Source organism: Lampetra planeri, chromosome 15, assembly GCF_965212315.1.
Source record: "Lampetra planeri chromosome 15, kcLamPlan1.2.h2, whole genome shotgun sequence".
NCBI lineage: Eukaryota > Metazoa > Chordata > Hyperoartia > Petromyzontiformes > Petromyzontidae > Lampetra > Lampetra planeri.
In genome coordinates, this window is record NC_136121.1 from 1,027,335 (window position 1) to 1,042,787 (window position 15,453).

General features: G+C 51.2%; 1 protein-coding gene across 8 annotated transcripts in view; it reads left to right on the top strand.

The window, feature by feature from the left end:
• LOC144722586 (caspase recruitment domain-containing protein 11-like) overlaps window positions 1-13,865 on the top strand; it is a 66,720-nt gene extending 52,855 nt beyond the window's left edge. For 5 of the 8 annotated variants that reach the window (XM_078600796.1, XM_078600794.1, XM_078600798.1 and 2 more), the window contains exons 18-25: window positions 81-278; window positions 3,984-4,080; window positions 6,709-6,787; window positions 7,388-7,469; window positions 9,603-9,749; window positions 10,766-10,890; window positions 12,118-12,212; window positions 13,468-13,865. In XM_078600796.1, the coding sequence (XP_078456922.1) occupies window positions 81-278; window positions 3,984-4,080; window positions 6,709-6,787; window positions 7,388-7,469; window positions 9,603-9,749; window positions 10,766-10,890; window positions 12,118-12,212; window positions 13,468-13,738 (1,094 nt within the window). In that variant the 3' untranslated portion in view covers window positions 13,739-13,865. Of the gene's footprint in view, window positions 1-80; window positions 279-3,983; window positions 4,081-6,708; window positions 6,788-7,387; window positions 7,470-9,602; window positions 9,750-10,453; window positions 10,551-10,765; window positions 10,891-12,117; window positions 12,213-12,300; window positions 12,667-13,467 lie in introns of those variants that run through there. The other 3 variants (XM_078600800.1, XM_078600801.1, XM_078600797.1) reach the window with 3 other exon arrangements.
• The last annotated feature ends 1,588 nt before the right edge of the window (window positions 13,866-15,453 follow it).

Below are 15,453 nucleotides of genomic sequence, written 5' to 3' on the forward strand. Positions count from 1 at the left end.
CATTGTTTCACTGTGGGATTTTCTCCAATCTTTACAACGATACAGCGGCTTCCTCGCCTTTGTTTAACCTCCCTCTCCAGGGTTTGCCAAGGTGCTGAGCAGTCCAGACATTGGGGATTCCTTCTACGTGCAGATCCACTTCTCGCTGTCGCCAGAGACAGACAACTGTGCCCTGCCCGTGCTGTGTGGGGACTACCTGCACATCACCAACTCCGTGCCGTCCCCCTCCGACCTCCCCCGCTGCACCAAGGCCAGCCACTCCCTGGACGGGGACTCAGGCAAGAAGCGTCGTCATCGCCATCATCATCATAATCATTGCCATCATCATCCTCGTCATCATCATCACCATCATCACTATCACCATCGTCACTATCACCATTTCCGTTATCATCACCATCATAATTTTTCTGCACCTCCGATTACACGGTTGGCGACGTACGGTGTGAAAGAAGTTCAACATACTGTACATACATCATTGATGAGATTTTTAATTGTAATTTTTTTATTTAAATTCTTCTGTTTTAATAGTATATTTGTTTTTTGTCTCTTTAATTCGTTCATTCATTTCGTTCATTTCTCAGTCCGCTTGTGAGGGCTGCGGCAGCAGCATGTTGAGTAGGGCGGTCCAGACCTCCCTTTCCCTGGCGACAGACTCTAGCATTTCCTTGGGAATTCCCAGGCGTTCCCAGGCCAGCCGAGCCTGGTAGAGTTCCAAGGGGAGTCTACCGGGGGGCGTCCTTACCAGGTGCCCGAAACACCTCAACTGGCTCCTCTCGATCCAGAGGAGCAGCGGCTCAATTATGAGGTTCTCCCAGATTACTGAGCTCCTCACCCGATCACGGAGAGTGAGCCCGGCAACCCTGCGGACAAACCTAATTTTGTCCCCTTGTACCCATGATCTCATCCTTTCAGGCATTACCCAAAGCTCATGACCATAGGTGAGGGTGGGAACGTAGATCGACCTGTTAACCGACTGCTTTGTTCGAGAACTCAGCTTCTGCTTCACTACCATTGAATGTTACAGCGCCCGCATCACTGCGGGCACCGCACCGATCCGCCGGCTGATCTCCTTTTCCCACTTTCCCTCAATTGCGAAAGAGACCCGAGGTACTTAAACTCCTCTACGAAGGGCAGCTGTTACCCCCTCACCTGGAGAGAACAATCCGCCGTCTCCCGGAAGTGAACCACGACCTCAGAATTGGAGGTGCTGATCCTCATCCCAGCCGCTTCATACTCGGCATCAAACCGCTCAAGTGCTCGCTGGAGATCACAGACTGACGAGGCAAAGAGGACAACGTCATCTGAAAAAATCAGCGACGCCACCTCCATGCCCCGTACTGGATACTCTCCATACCTCGGCTGCGCCTTGATATCATGTCCATGAAAATCACAAACAGGAGTGGAGACAAGACACACCCTTGGCAGAGTCTAACACCCACAGCAAACGACTTTGATTTAACACAAAGAATACAGACACAGCTCTTACTCCGGGAATAGAGGGACCGGATAGTGCACAAAAGTGGCACCGGTACTTCATACTCCCGCAGCAGCTCCCACAAGACATTGCGGGGTAACACGGTCATATGCTTTCTCGAAGTCTACAAAGCAGTTGTCGAGTGGAGAAGCATACTCCCATGACCCTTCAAATATCTATGAGAGGGAAAAGAGCTGGTCCATTATTCCACAACCATGATGTAATCCGCATTGTTCCGCTTGAATCTGAGGCACGACCACCGGGTGGAGCCTCCTCTCCAGCAGTCTGGCATAGGCTTTACTTGGGACGCTCAGGAGTGTGATCCCTCTGGAGTTGCAGCACACCCTCTGGTCCCCTTTTCAAAAAAATGGAAACCACGACCCCAGTTTGCCAATCCAGAGGTACTGTACCAGCCTTCCATGCAACATTGAATATGCATGTTAATCATGACACTTCTACACTGTCCAGCGCTTTCAACAGCTCTGGGAAAATCTCGTCCACCCCAGAAACTTTGCCACTACGAAGGCCTATTCTTTGGTTCTTTCGGTAAAGTCATGTCGATAGAACGTGTACTATGTAGTCCCTCGACCGCCGCAGCGACTTCAGCAGCGTGTGTTCCTTCCACCTCTTGACTATTTCCTTAGTTGAGTTCAATGTTATGCCACCCTTACTAAGAACTGCCTGGGCCATGTCCCGTTGACACCTCCTAAGGTGTAGGACGGTTTGCCAGAACATCTTTGAGGCTTATTTTTTGGGTCTTTCGGTAAAGTCACGTAGATAGGTTCAAAGAAAATAATAAAAAAACTACGACGTTTCGATCGCAACACAAGCGACGACTATCAAAACATCAAAAGACCCAAAGAATATGAATTCCTGCAGTCACGAAATCTTTAAGTCAAGATCTTTGAGGCTGCCTAATAGTCCCTCTCCATGGCCACTCCAAACTCCTCCCATGCCCAGGCTTTTGCTTCAACGACTGCTAACACTGCTGCCCTCTTGGCAAGCCAGTACCTCTCAATCGAGTCGGGAGACCTTTTTTCGAGCATAGCTCTGAAATCCTCCTTCTTCAACTTGACAGCTTCCCTCACCACTGGTTACTACCAGTGGGTCCTAGGGTTGCCGCCATGACAGGCACCAACTGCCTTCAGGCCACTATAAAGCCAATCATTGACCTACAGCCCAAGGTGTTCTGGTACTAAGTACACTTATGAGCATCCTTGTGTTCAAACGTGGTGTTTGTTATTGCCATTTCTGTAACGAGCGCAGAATTCCAATAATATCTCACCATTCGAGTTCAGATCAGGAGGGCCATTCCTCCCAATCACCAGGTATCTCCATCGTCACCCACAATCTCCAAGAAGGCCAAATACTCTGAACTTCTGTTTGGTGCATAAACACAGACAACAGTCAGAGTTTTCTTTTCTAAGACCCGAAGTTTCATTGAGACGACCCGCTGATCCACTGGGACAAACTCTAACTGAACAGCACCCAGCCGGGGGCTTGTGAGTATCCCCACACCTGCCCAGGGCCTCTCACCAAGGGTTACTCCGGAATAGGAGAGAGACCACCCCCGATCGAGAAGTTTGGTTCCAGTGCCAATGCTGCGTGTGGAGGTGAGACCAACTATATCTAGTCGGTACATTTCCACCTCCTCCACCAGCCCTGGCTTCTTCCCCCCCCCCCCCCTCCAGTGACGTGACATTCCACGTCTCAGTAGCTAGTGTCCATCGCCAAGGTCCAGTCCGTCTGAGACTATCCCTCTTCCTGCCACACTGGCATCGCACCCGCCCCTCACCCTTCATTGTGCGGATGGTGGGCCCACAGGACAGTGCCACATTTTGGGCTGGGCCCGACCGGGTTACGTGGGGTAACCAGGCGCTTGCCAGCGAACACCACCCCCAGGCCTGGCTCCAGGGGTGTGTCCCGATATGCCTTGTGTGGGTGAGGTTCTCTGATTTTTGTATTGTTTAACCATTCATGAGGGGCTTCTTTGGGACCGTTATTTGTCTGGAACCACCCCCCAGACCTGTTCGCCAAGGGAGACCCGACCAGGAGTACAAGGCTCCAGGCCACATAGCTCTGAGGGTCATTGGAACACACAAACCCCACCACCACGATAAGGTTACCATCCTTTGGTGGGGTCTCTCTTAATTGGGATTCCTAAATATGTTGTATGTGTGTTGAACTTTTTTCACACCGTACGTAGCCAACCGTGCTAATAATGTGAATGTTAGGTGAATAACACTCAGTCTGTGCTGCTCTCCAGTTGCCTGGGTGAAAAGTGGGAAAGGTTTTGTGCAATCCGTGTCAGATGCCTCAATAAACTTAAAGGACTGAGTGTTTTACCACTTGCGTCACATTTTTGCCCCTTGATGTAAAAATAGTTTTCCTTTCACAATGTCCTAATACATTTCTGCAGGTGCAAGTTGGAGAGCGTTACCCTTATTACGAATGGCAGTGGACTTTGTAAAATCCATTGTAATGATGAATGTGTGTGGTCCGTTAATAGACTTTCATTGGAAGAACAACGAGTCGTGGCATGCCTGGAAGATTGATCCAGAAACCCTGGAGCACAAGCAAAGAGGCATGGTACCCAACTATCAAAAGTGAGGATACCCTTCGGGATGGGTGACGCAGTGAGGACACGCTAAGGGATGGGTGACGCAGTGAGGACACACTAAGGGATGGGTGACGCAGTGAGGACACGCTAAGGGATGGGTGACGCAGTGAGGACACACTAAGGGATGGGTGACACAGTGAGGACACACTAAGGGATGGGTGACACAGTGAGGACACGTTCAGGGATGGGTGACGCAGTGAGGACACACTAAGGGATGGGTGACACAGTGAGGACACACTAAGGGATGGGTGATGCAGTGAGGACACACTAAGGGATGGGTGACACAGTGAGGACACGCTAAGGAATGGGTGACGCAGTGAGGACACACTAAGGGATGGGTGACGCAGTGAGGACACACTAAGGGATGGGTGACACAGTGAGGACACGCTAAGGGATGGGTGACACAGTGAGGACACACTAAGGGATGGGTGACGCAGTGAGGACACACTAAGGGATGGGTGACGCAGTGAGGACACACTAAGGGATGGGTGACGCAGTGAGGACACACTAAGGGATGGGTGACACAGTGAGGACACGCTAAGGGATGGGTGACGCAGTGAGGACACACTAAGGGATGGGTGACGCAGTGAGGACACGTTCAGGGATGGGTGACGCAGTGAGGACACGCTAAGGGGTGGGTGACGCAGTGAGGACACGCTAAGGGATGGGTGACACAGTGAGGACACACTAAGGGATGGGTGACACAGTGAGGACACGTTCAGGGATGGGTGACACAGTGAGGACACACTAAGGGATGGGTGACACAGTGAGGACACGCTAAGGGATGGGTGACGCAGTGAGGACACGCTAAGGGATGGGTGACACAGTGAGGACACACTAAGGGATGGGTGATACAGTGAGGACACACTAAGGGATGGGTGACACAGTGAGGACACGCTAAGGGATGGGTGACGCAGTGAGGACACACTAAGGGATGGGTGACACAGTGAGGACACACTAAGGGATGGGTGACACAGTGAGGACACGTTCAGGGATGGGTGACGCAGTGAGGACACACTAAGGGATGGGTGACACAGTGAGGACACACTAAGGGATGGGTGATGCAGTGAGGACACACTAAGGGATGGGTGACACAGTGAGGACACGCTAAGGAATGGGTGACGCAGTGAGGACACACTAAGGGATGGGTGACGCAGTGAGGACACACTAAGGGATGGGTGACACAGTGAGGACACGCTAAGGGATGGGTGACACAGTGAGGACACACTAAGGGATGGGTGACGCAGTGAGGACACACTAAGGGATGGGTGACGCAGTGAGGACACACTAAGGGATGGGTGACGCAGTGAGGACACACTAAGGGATGGGTGACACAGTGAGGACACGCTAAGGGATGGGTGACGCAGTGAGGACACACTAAGGGATGGGTGACGCAGTGAGGACACGGTCAGGGATGGGTGACGCAGTGAGGACACGCTAAGGGATGGGTGACGCAGTGAGGACACGCTAAGGGATGGGTGACACAGTGAGGACACACTAAGGGATGGGTGACACAGTGAGGACACGTTCAGGGATGGGTGACACAGTGAGGACACACTAAGGGATGGGTGACACAGTGAGGACACGCTAAGGGATGGGTGACGCAGTGAGGACACGCTAAGGGATGGGTGACACAGTGAGGACACGCTAATGGATGGGTGACACACTGAGCAGGGTAGAGGACAATGGTGGTGGTGAACACATTGAGGAATAAATAACGAAGGCAACGGGCTGGTAATCCCGTTTCCCATCGCGTCACGCCGGATCATCTCTAGCTCCGCGGTACTGAATGCATCTTACGAGGACTGTAGGCCGAAACAGGAGTAGACTTAATAATTCCCACGATTGGTAATTGCTGTCCACAATCTTCTTCATATTATTGAATGCACGATACTGCATTGAGAGCCATATGATTGTTCTCTCTGCACACAGTAGGTCGGTTCATATTCTTGGTTCTTTCGGTAAATGTTGGTTGTCGTTCTACAAGCAGTGACACCATTCATATTTGTATCCCACAATGTAATTCTGCCATTGAAGCTCTCAAACAAGAGACCACAATGATCACACATGCTTGCTCGGACGCTCACACGCTTGGACGCTCAGACGTTCAGTTGCGTCATCTGCGGGGGTTTCACCTCTTGGTGCTGTGAAGCCCGGTTCGGTGCGGCGATAGTGAGAGCATCATTACAGCAGCGTCCGGTGGACGGCCCGAGTCGGGTGCATTGCCCAAAGAGAGCGGTGGGATTGAGCGGCTCATTGTCGTGAGAGTCTACTTTGTAACAGTCGTCATCGCGTGCGTCGTTGGCCATCCCTTCTGTGCACTTTCGAATGTCGGTGTGTTTGTTGTCGCTGTGCCTCTAATTGCTGTACCTTTAGTCTCTACTTTTCATTTGACTAACCGATTCCCGGAACCTTCATAAATAAATCCTAAACACGTGAATCAAAGTCGTGCTTTAAGGTGGTTTCACGTCTTTACCTCTGGCCCCTGCGTGTCTTGTCGATGTGGCTGGTTGCTGTGTCTCAATGGACATGTGGCTTGTTGTGAGTGTCATAAACCGCTGCTGTAACTCTGTTTTTGTTGTGCCCGGTGGCTTTGTCTGGTCGCGTGGTTCAGGGCGAAGGCGCTGCTTCTTGTGAAACAGAAGCGGCTGATGGGAGGCTCCGGCGATAGTGCTCAACAGTCATGGAGCCAGGTTAATCGTCTGCACTCGGTTCACATGCGTTTTAACGTAAAACTCATTGTTACGCTCCGACACAGCAGGCTACTTCCTCTCTGTTATTGTTGTTCCTCGCAGCAGCGGTGGCAGCTTTTGGCTAACCATCGAACAAAAGACGGTCGCCGTATCGCGCACTTTTAGATGCACTTCTGCGGCCGGCTGAAATGCTCTTCCTTCTGATATTAGGAAGTCACTGGAGCTTATGCACTTTTAAGCCATCTAGATTGACAATTCATTTATTTTCTAACTGCTTTTTGCATTTAATTTATTGTCCTTCCTCTGCACCACCAATTAGCATAGTTGGCTACGTACGGTGCTGGCCTGGAGCGGGTCCAGGCAGTCCATCTTTGAAGGGGGGGGGATGCCCATTACAGCCCAGGGTTTACCCGAATGCCACGTTATCGATAACGGCTCTGACGTGGCATGGCACAGGACGTGTCTGGACATGGTGTGTGTGCGGATGCAGCAGCATTAGACTCTGGTGAACTCGCGGCTGGTTTTAAATAAAGGGTGTCAATCATCTGTCCATTATCGAGTTGTTTTGAGATTTCAAGCTCCCCTCTGGCTTGGTTGCAGATTTTCCGTTCCAGGAGAGTCGAAATTGTTCGCTTTGTACGAGCCAACAGACAAGGAGGCTGGCCGTCCGTGCGAGAGACAAGTGCGTAAAACGCTCGCAAAACTCACACACCGGAGGTGGTGGGCATACGCACGTGTACTCGCGCTCGCATGCTATTAGGTCGTGGGGATATCTCTGCAAAGAGTATTGGTTATCTCTTATGGCTAGAGTGGCAGCATCCGATAAAGAAGTTGATTCCTTAAATTATGCTGATAGGAGTTTCGTAAGACAGAATGAGATTGCGGGTCCACACCGATGCAGTATTACAAGGTTCGCACAATCATGCACACAAATAAAAATACTTTCATTTTATCTCGCGTCATTCAATCTAATAGCATCCCATAACGCTGTACGTTAATTATATATAAGGACACAAATAACATATATGGCCATTACCAAGCAAATCAAAACCCTGCTACCAAGAAGAGTAACAAAAATAATTCATGAACTAATTATGAAATGGCACCGAAACAAAAGCACAAAAAACTAAAAGAGTTATCACAACAGAGTAATGAGCCCATGAGGTCCACTGCCACAGATCCCAGACCACAGTCACCACTTCCCCAACCAAGATGGGAACCATGGTGGTGGAGTGTCATTGAAATCCAGCTGTATTCAAAGGCGAGGAGCTTCTTCTCGAGTTGCTGTGCCTGAGTCCGGCTCTCTGACCAAGCAAAAAAAATATTTAATAAAGAAATGGCACCAAAACCAATGCGGGCAGCGGCAGTGCGAGTGGGAAGCGAGTGTGATGAGAGAGGCCACGGAGAGCAGAGGGGGGCAAGGCTGCGCCACCGCGCCTCTCTCGTACGTCACTACCGAGTCACGGTTGGCGCTTTGCCAGTTTACAAACTTAAAGGCAGATTTCAAGTTTATCGCTCTGCCTTGTATTTAGATTAAGCTGAATGCTTTCATCTTCTTGAATCCCTGCAGTCACGAAAGCTTTAAATCGAAACTGAATGCTTTCATTCGGTGTTTGATGTTTGTCTCAACAGTAAAGAGAGACAGTGGTGGAATACGAGTGTATTGAGTTCAACCGAGTTGCAGACATACACTTGGAGGCAACACATTTATTTTACACCAACACACGGGGTAACTTACCCTTAACAGAATAACAACCTATGGTGGTGACCACCAGGCTAACTGCACTAATCAAAATGTAACTAGCTACTACAGACCGGGACCACAACTTGGGTCTAGGTCCACGTGTTGGAGGCTCGGAGAACGTAGACGAAGGTTTCTTCAGGATGAACAACAACGCCGGCCCCTCTGGGGGACCCGGCTTATATTCTCTCCAGCGTGGCTGGCTCAGCCACGACCACCTTCCAGAATCCTCGAGCAGGATCTGGACCCCGACCACGTGACCACCCCTAGCCCCCACTCGGGACCCCTTTGTAGACCAGAGTGCCATGGCCTTTAGTAACATCATTCCTACGGCCGGCACTCCCACACCCTGTCCTGTAGGGCTGGCACTGCACGCCAAGCGTGGTGCCATCCAGAGCTATCAATCAGCGCTGACCGAGCCCCTCTAGAGTCGATACTACACCCACATCATCGTGGTGTCCGCGATGTCGTTACATCGCACGCCGTACCTCTCTAGGGTCGGCACTGTACAGTGACATCCCGTGATGTCACTACACCAGTATAAGCCCAAGGCATGAAGGGAGATTTGTAGACTCTGTGCAGCAGAATGATAATTATCATAGTCCAATCGAGGGAACTCGTGTGATGATCTGGCGTGGTCACCCTCACGTGTTTCAGGTAACACCTGATCGTTCCACACGTGCGGATTACAGTCGCAAGTAGCTCAATGAGCAGTTGCAGTTAGTCCCGTGTGACCTATTAAAAACTGTAAACAAAAAAGCATTATTATAGCAGCCAAATACTCTAAACGTGGAGGGAAAAACCGGAGGACCCGGAGAAAAACCCACGTGACCACAGGGAGAGTGAGAGACACGCAAACTCCAAATATATACAGGCGTCGTAAGGGTCGGGATCGAACCCACGACCTACTGCATACCAGGCGAGGGAGTTAACATCTCCTAGCCACCCGCACGTTGCACTAATCTACGTGGGGGGTACAATGAGACACCCGGAGCAAGGACAACGGAGGCACCAGCGTGCACTGACCGCTTGGGGTGCATCCCCTGCTCCTTCCCCCTCCTCCTCCTCCTGCAGACAGTGGGGGCTGGCTGCCCTACACGCTGGTGACGCCTCACCGAGTGACGGCACGCCGCCCCGTCGTCGTGCTGCCCAGCCTGGTGGCACGGCACCTGGGCCCGCTGCTCGCCAGGCAGCACCAGGACATGGTCCACTGCCTTCCAGGTGGTGCTCCTCGACCTTCACTGTGACCTATTAAACTAAACTGTGTTTTAGTTTACCAGCTAAGGAACCACTGAGCTATGTGGCTCATTTACATAAGCGTCCTGGCTATCACAAATGACAGCTCAACCAAGTGGCACTGGCCCCGTTCAGCTTCCACCTGCACCGTGGAGGCTAACCGGGGCCGGTGGGAACAATTAATGGGGGGCCGGTGGGAACGATTCAGGGGGGGCTGGTAGGAATGATTCACGCCCCTGCTGCGTGCCCCTTTGTTGGACCGACAAGAGAGGCCAAATTTAAAACGTCTTCGTGTTGCTCCACTGCTTCCCCATCAACCTCTTCATTGCAGTGTCTCCAGCGTTGTAACGTGGCGGCCACGACCAGCCCTTGGCCTTTCCTTTCCACCCTGTTGCCGTCTCTCCTCATTTTGCCGCTTCAACGACCACCGACTCCTCTCGGTCATCCCCTTTGTCAACCTCTGCTCTATGGGTGGTCATTCCTCCCTTCCCAGCTGTCCGTATTGTATGTAACCACCAGGGATACGGAAACATCGGGGGCCGGGGGGCAACGGGGGGGGGGGGGGGTACTTAAGGGCAGAGCGGGCGAGTGCCCTCCAACGTTTGGACGGTGATAGTCGCCAGCTGTGTGCCGTGTTGTCTCGTTCGTCTGTACATATGTATGTTGAACTTTTTTCGCACCGTACGTAGCCAACCGTGCTAGTCGAAGTCTCCATGACCTCCTCGGGACGCTGCGCTCCGGCTCGCATCGCGGCCTCCTACCGCTGCTTCCAACGTGGGAGATGCGGTGTGCACCGCTCGTTCCAGTAAAACATACATTTAAAAAAATCAAGTGTGAATTAAGCGGTGACACGAACGTGAATGGGAGATGTTGTTTCCTGTGTGAAGCAGTGCGACACGATGCACGTGTGTGTTTATTGATTGTGTATGTAATCTATGAGACTACCGCGACGTGGTAACTCTCGTGGATATCCGCGATGGTGTCTGGCACTCCCCTCACAGTGAACCTCTCACCCGAGGAGTTTGCCAGGCGCGAGAACAAGGGGGAGCTTTTGAAGTCTGGTGGCCCTGGGAGCGGACCTCACAGCTGCTGGCTCCTTCGTTCCTTGCGGGAGCAGATGGACAAGGTGGATTCACACCCACAGGAGACACGCTATCCCATTTCCATGGCTAATTGCATATGTGTGTGTGTGTCTGTGTCTTTATATGCGTGTGCGGCGCCGTCCTTTATAAGTGCTCGCTAAAAGCACTTGCCCGAACCGAGTTTGTTAAGGCTATAAGGGGGTCTTTGTGTGTGTTTATGTATGCCTGTTGCACTTCTTTCACACCGTATGTAGCCAACCATGCTAATTGGAGGTACGGTGGGTAAGGACAACAAACTAAACACAAAAAGCAGTTCTAAAACAAATACATTTTCATTCCAGACGATTTAAAAGTGGCTTCCTTATATCGGAAGAGCGTTCCAGATGGCCGCAGAAGCGCATCTGAAAGCGTGTGTTGTGTTGACCGTCTTTGTTCGACGGATAGCTAAAAGCAACGGCCAGGATGACCGGAGATCAGGGAGGCATCCTGCTTCATTTGTCCAGAACTCAGTGTCTAATGAGCGCAACCTCATCGGGAGCCAATGCAGCTCAGCGAGCTGTGGGCATGCGGCCTAGAACTGCTGAGCCCCAAGTGCACTGACGGTCCCATTGGGCTGAGCGCACCTGCCACGGAGCCAGTGTTCACAGTCGGTGGCTCAACCCGTCGTAGCCTCATCCCTCGGAATCCTCTGAGTCCTCCAGTGAATTTCTTTCTCGGTACAAGGCTCCGTGTAGCTTTGTTTAATTGTACCCTCAGTGTTTGATGCGCGACAGTTACAAAGAGCAAATCAAAATATAAATATCCTTCCATACAATCAAGATGCTGCTCCGGTGCAAAGGTACACACACTGGACTTGCAATCCGAAGGTCACCGTATTGAAATCTCTGCGCTGCAGTTGAAACAATGGGCTATATTTCTTCAATCCCTCTGCCTCCGGCCACCCAGCAGTGTGAGTCACACCGCAGTCAGTCGATTGGGCAGGTCATTCGTGGCGGGGTCAAATGTGGGTACTCCCACTTCTGCCACGGCGTCTAGAAAAGTAGACCCAAGATACTCTACTCTCCAGAGCTCCCTCTAAGCTCGTAGCATGAGCAAGACATTGCAGGGCTGCGCCTCTTTATTGTAACCACGTTGTGGCCGAGCTGAATCCACTCACTCTCGTTTTGAACAAAAAATGCATGAACGTCTTGAATGTGGAGTTCAGGAGAACTTCCTTCATAAGCACCGAGAAGACGCTGGCTGTGTTGTTGACGCGTGTCTCTGTCCCGCAGGTTCACTGCGTGATTCCAATCGGTTTGGATGCTGTGGAACTTCTTCACAAAGCTGACATTTTCCCCATCATCATTTTCATCTTCTTTAAAAACAAGTGAGAAAATTACATGAGTGTGCGCACGTGTGTGTGTGCATCAACTTAACCGACCTCTAACCCCACACTTATTGGTGCGCTTCAACAGTGGGCAGCTGGGCGGTGCAGTGGTGACCACTACTCGCACCTCACCGCAAGAAGGACCTGGGTTCGATTCCCGACTCGGGCGGCGTTTCTGTGCAGAGTTGAAATGTTCTCCCCTTGCTCGGCATGGGTTTCCTCTGGGTTCTCCGGTTTACTCCAATATCTGGAAAAAGAATCGTACAATATATATGTGTGCATGTATGTTGAACTTCTCACCGTACGTAGCCAATCGAGGGTTCGGGGGAAGGACAACAAACTAAACACAAAAAGCAGTTCTGAAGAAATTAGTTTTCAATCTAGAACAATGTAACTGGTCTTGGCAAAAAATATCTGCAAATTACTGAAATGGGATTACAAAAAGTAACATCATCTTTAAATACAAATACTCGAGCCTTTCCTGAGTAAACGAGCGGAATCGTCACAACAGTGGGAGCTCATTCGTCTCAGTCTGTAACCACTTTGTATTGAACGGCAAAACCACCACTTCTAAACGTCCACGCAATTAAGTGTGACACTACGCTCATCTTCATGGATAGGCTTGAGCCCAAGGTGAAAATTACACATTTCCATGGTTACTTTTCCATTGAGTGACCACTGTTCCCTTCCAACTTTACTCGGTGTATCCGCCCAGATGGACAATTCCCGCAACTCCGATGAGCACGGTTGGCTACGTACGGTGTAAAAGAAGTTCAACGTACGTACATATGTACAATTGGCTGCCAGCTGGTGGTGAGATGTTAACTCCCTGGCCTGGTGTGCAGGAGGTCGTAGGTTAGATACCGACCCTGACGCCTGTTGTATATTTGGAGTTTGCATGTCTCTCTCCCCGTGGTTGTGTGGATTTTTCTCCGGGTGCTCCGGTTTTTCCCTCTACATTCAGAAACATGAGCTTAAGAGTATTTGGCTGCTATACATTTCCACATGACGAGCGACTGTGTTGTGTTCTCATTTGTTGCTTCTGAAAACGAGCTACATAGATCAGTGGGCCTTACTTGATAAAATAAAAACAGTTAGCTAAATAGTTACAGTAGTATTTGAACAACTGGGATTGTAACCCCGTGCTCTTGCTCCGTGCCATCCCCCGGACGCGTGACAACCAACAAGAAGTGTGGGGGGGGGGGGTAGGGGGGTGGCGAGCGAAGCCCAATAATAACGTAACACCGCTTCGCAGGAAAGAGCTGTCGCTGATGGATCCTACGGACAACTCGTCGCCGCCAACCATGGCATTCAACGAGGACCGGAAGGCATTGGCCGAGAGTGGATACAACTACGTGGAGCTCAAGGGCAGAGGCTCGCTGCTCAAGGCGCTCACCAGCGAGCAGGACAGCGGCGCGCCGGCGGCTAAGGATGGCACGGTGGTGGGGGTCATCCTGCAGGAGGCAAGGGAGGCGGTCGTCACGGAGCAGAAGAGGCGCGTTTGGGTCCCGCGCAAGCACATGTGAGGGGGGCAGCTGGGGGAGGGGGGAAGCGCCGCTGTGACGGCGTCGACGGTGGGCAACGACAGCCCGGGACGGAAGCCAGGAGGGTGCACGGCGCACACCCTCGAAGGAGAAAAGCCATGTGCAGTGCACGTTCCACATGCGTCGCATCAATTGCGAGGGAAGTTTTTCGCGGGTGACCGCATATTATTTTTTGTATTAGTAGTTGATAAATAAAGAATGCGCGGCAATAATCTCGTCTTGCCGGTGCGCTGTGCGGGATGGGGCACCGCGTGTGGGGCGTTGAGGAGGGATGGGCGAGTGCTGGTCTCACTCGAGAACGGGGATGGCTCCAGCAGCTGGCTACAGAGCCAACGCCTTGCGTGGCTCGCGGGGCGTCCTTTGAGAGTCTCTCGGTTGTTGTTGTTTATTGTTGAAAATGTTTCCACGTTTAACTCCTTGCATATATGCACGCGCGTGCATGCGTGTGTGTGTAGGGTGTAAATGGGGAGCGGTAGTGTAGCGGTTAGCGTGCTGCGCTACGAACCTGGTAACCCGGGTTCTATTCCCGCTCACGGCCAAGACCAGTGACGATTATCTGAACCGGTCCTGGGCCTCCCCTAGGTCGACTCAGTCTCAAATGAGTACCTGGTGCAGTGTATAAACATCGCCACTGGGGAGACAAAGGCGGCCGGGCGTGTTGTTGACCACCCCCCCCCTTCGTGTGTCGTGCTGGCCTTCATAAGTGCTTGCTAACAGCACTTGCTCCAACAGTCTGTTAAGGCTATACGAGGGATCTTTGTCTTTATCTTTGTAGGGTGTAATGCCATGTTGGTCACATCTCGCAAAGGTTGATCATGTTTATATTTGTTAGAGAGGTCTCCATAAAAAAATTGCTGATATTGACAGTTTCTTGAAAGACTAATGTTCACCGTCGTGTTCACCCGTTCACATACACATAGGCAGCTTTCATCCTACCGGCTGTAAACGTTGCAATGCATTTAAATATATAACGTTTGCTGACTTGTTACATTCCATTAAGACGTTTGTTTTACTTGTTGGTATTTTAGCAGCTTCCTGTATTTTAAGGGCTAATTGCGCGTGCTGATCTGCATGCTGATGTGCGTGCTGACCTGCATGCTGACCTGCGTGCTGACCTGTGTGCTGATCTGCGTGTCCACTTGCTTCCCGTCCACTCTTGCGCCGCGGTGTCTCTCTCGCGCTGCTGCTCGCGTCGTGTTGGTGATGTTGTCTACATGTTCAACTGATATTGCCTTTTTTAAAAATTCAGGAAGATGGAACCCAAAATACAAATGGCTCAATGTGTATCAACCCCCATCGGTGTACTAACCCATGTTGGAGTGACATCGCCATGATATCACTGGAGTGCCGTATTGACGCACCTTTCCACAATGTTCGCTTGCCCAGAATGTCTCCTTTTCCTCCCGAATTAACCTTTAAATTCGCGTCAGACAGCCCGAGACCCGGCCAAGGTTTTCAGGACGAATATTCGATATAGATACCTACAGTGCGACGCCCATGTGTTCCTTACGTCACGTCCTGCTTTGACAGCAACGGAGAAAGAAGAACGAGAAGGCTGATGCCGCGATTCAAGCCACTTTGGAGAGCGAGGACTGTGATAGCAATGGAAGCATTCAGCCTCATCAACGATGGCGTTTGAAATGCAACTGGCAAAGCATTGCAGTTTTGTGTTGAGTACAGCATCCGTACAATGGGGC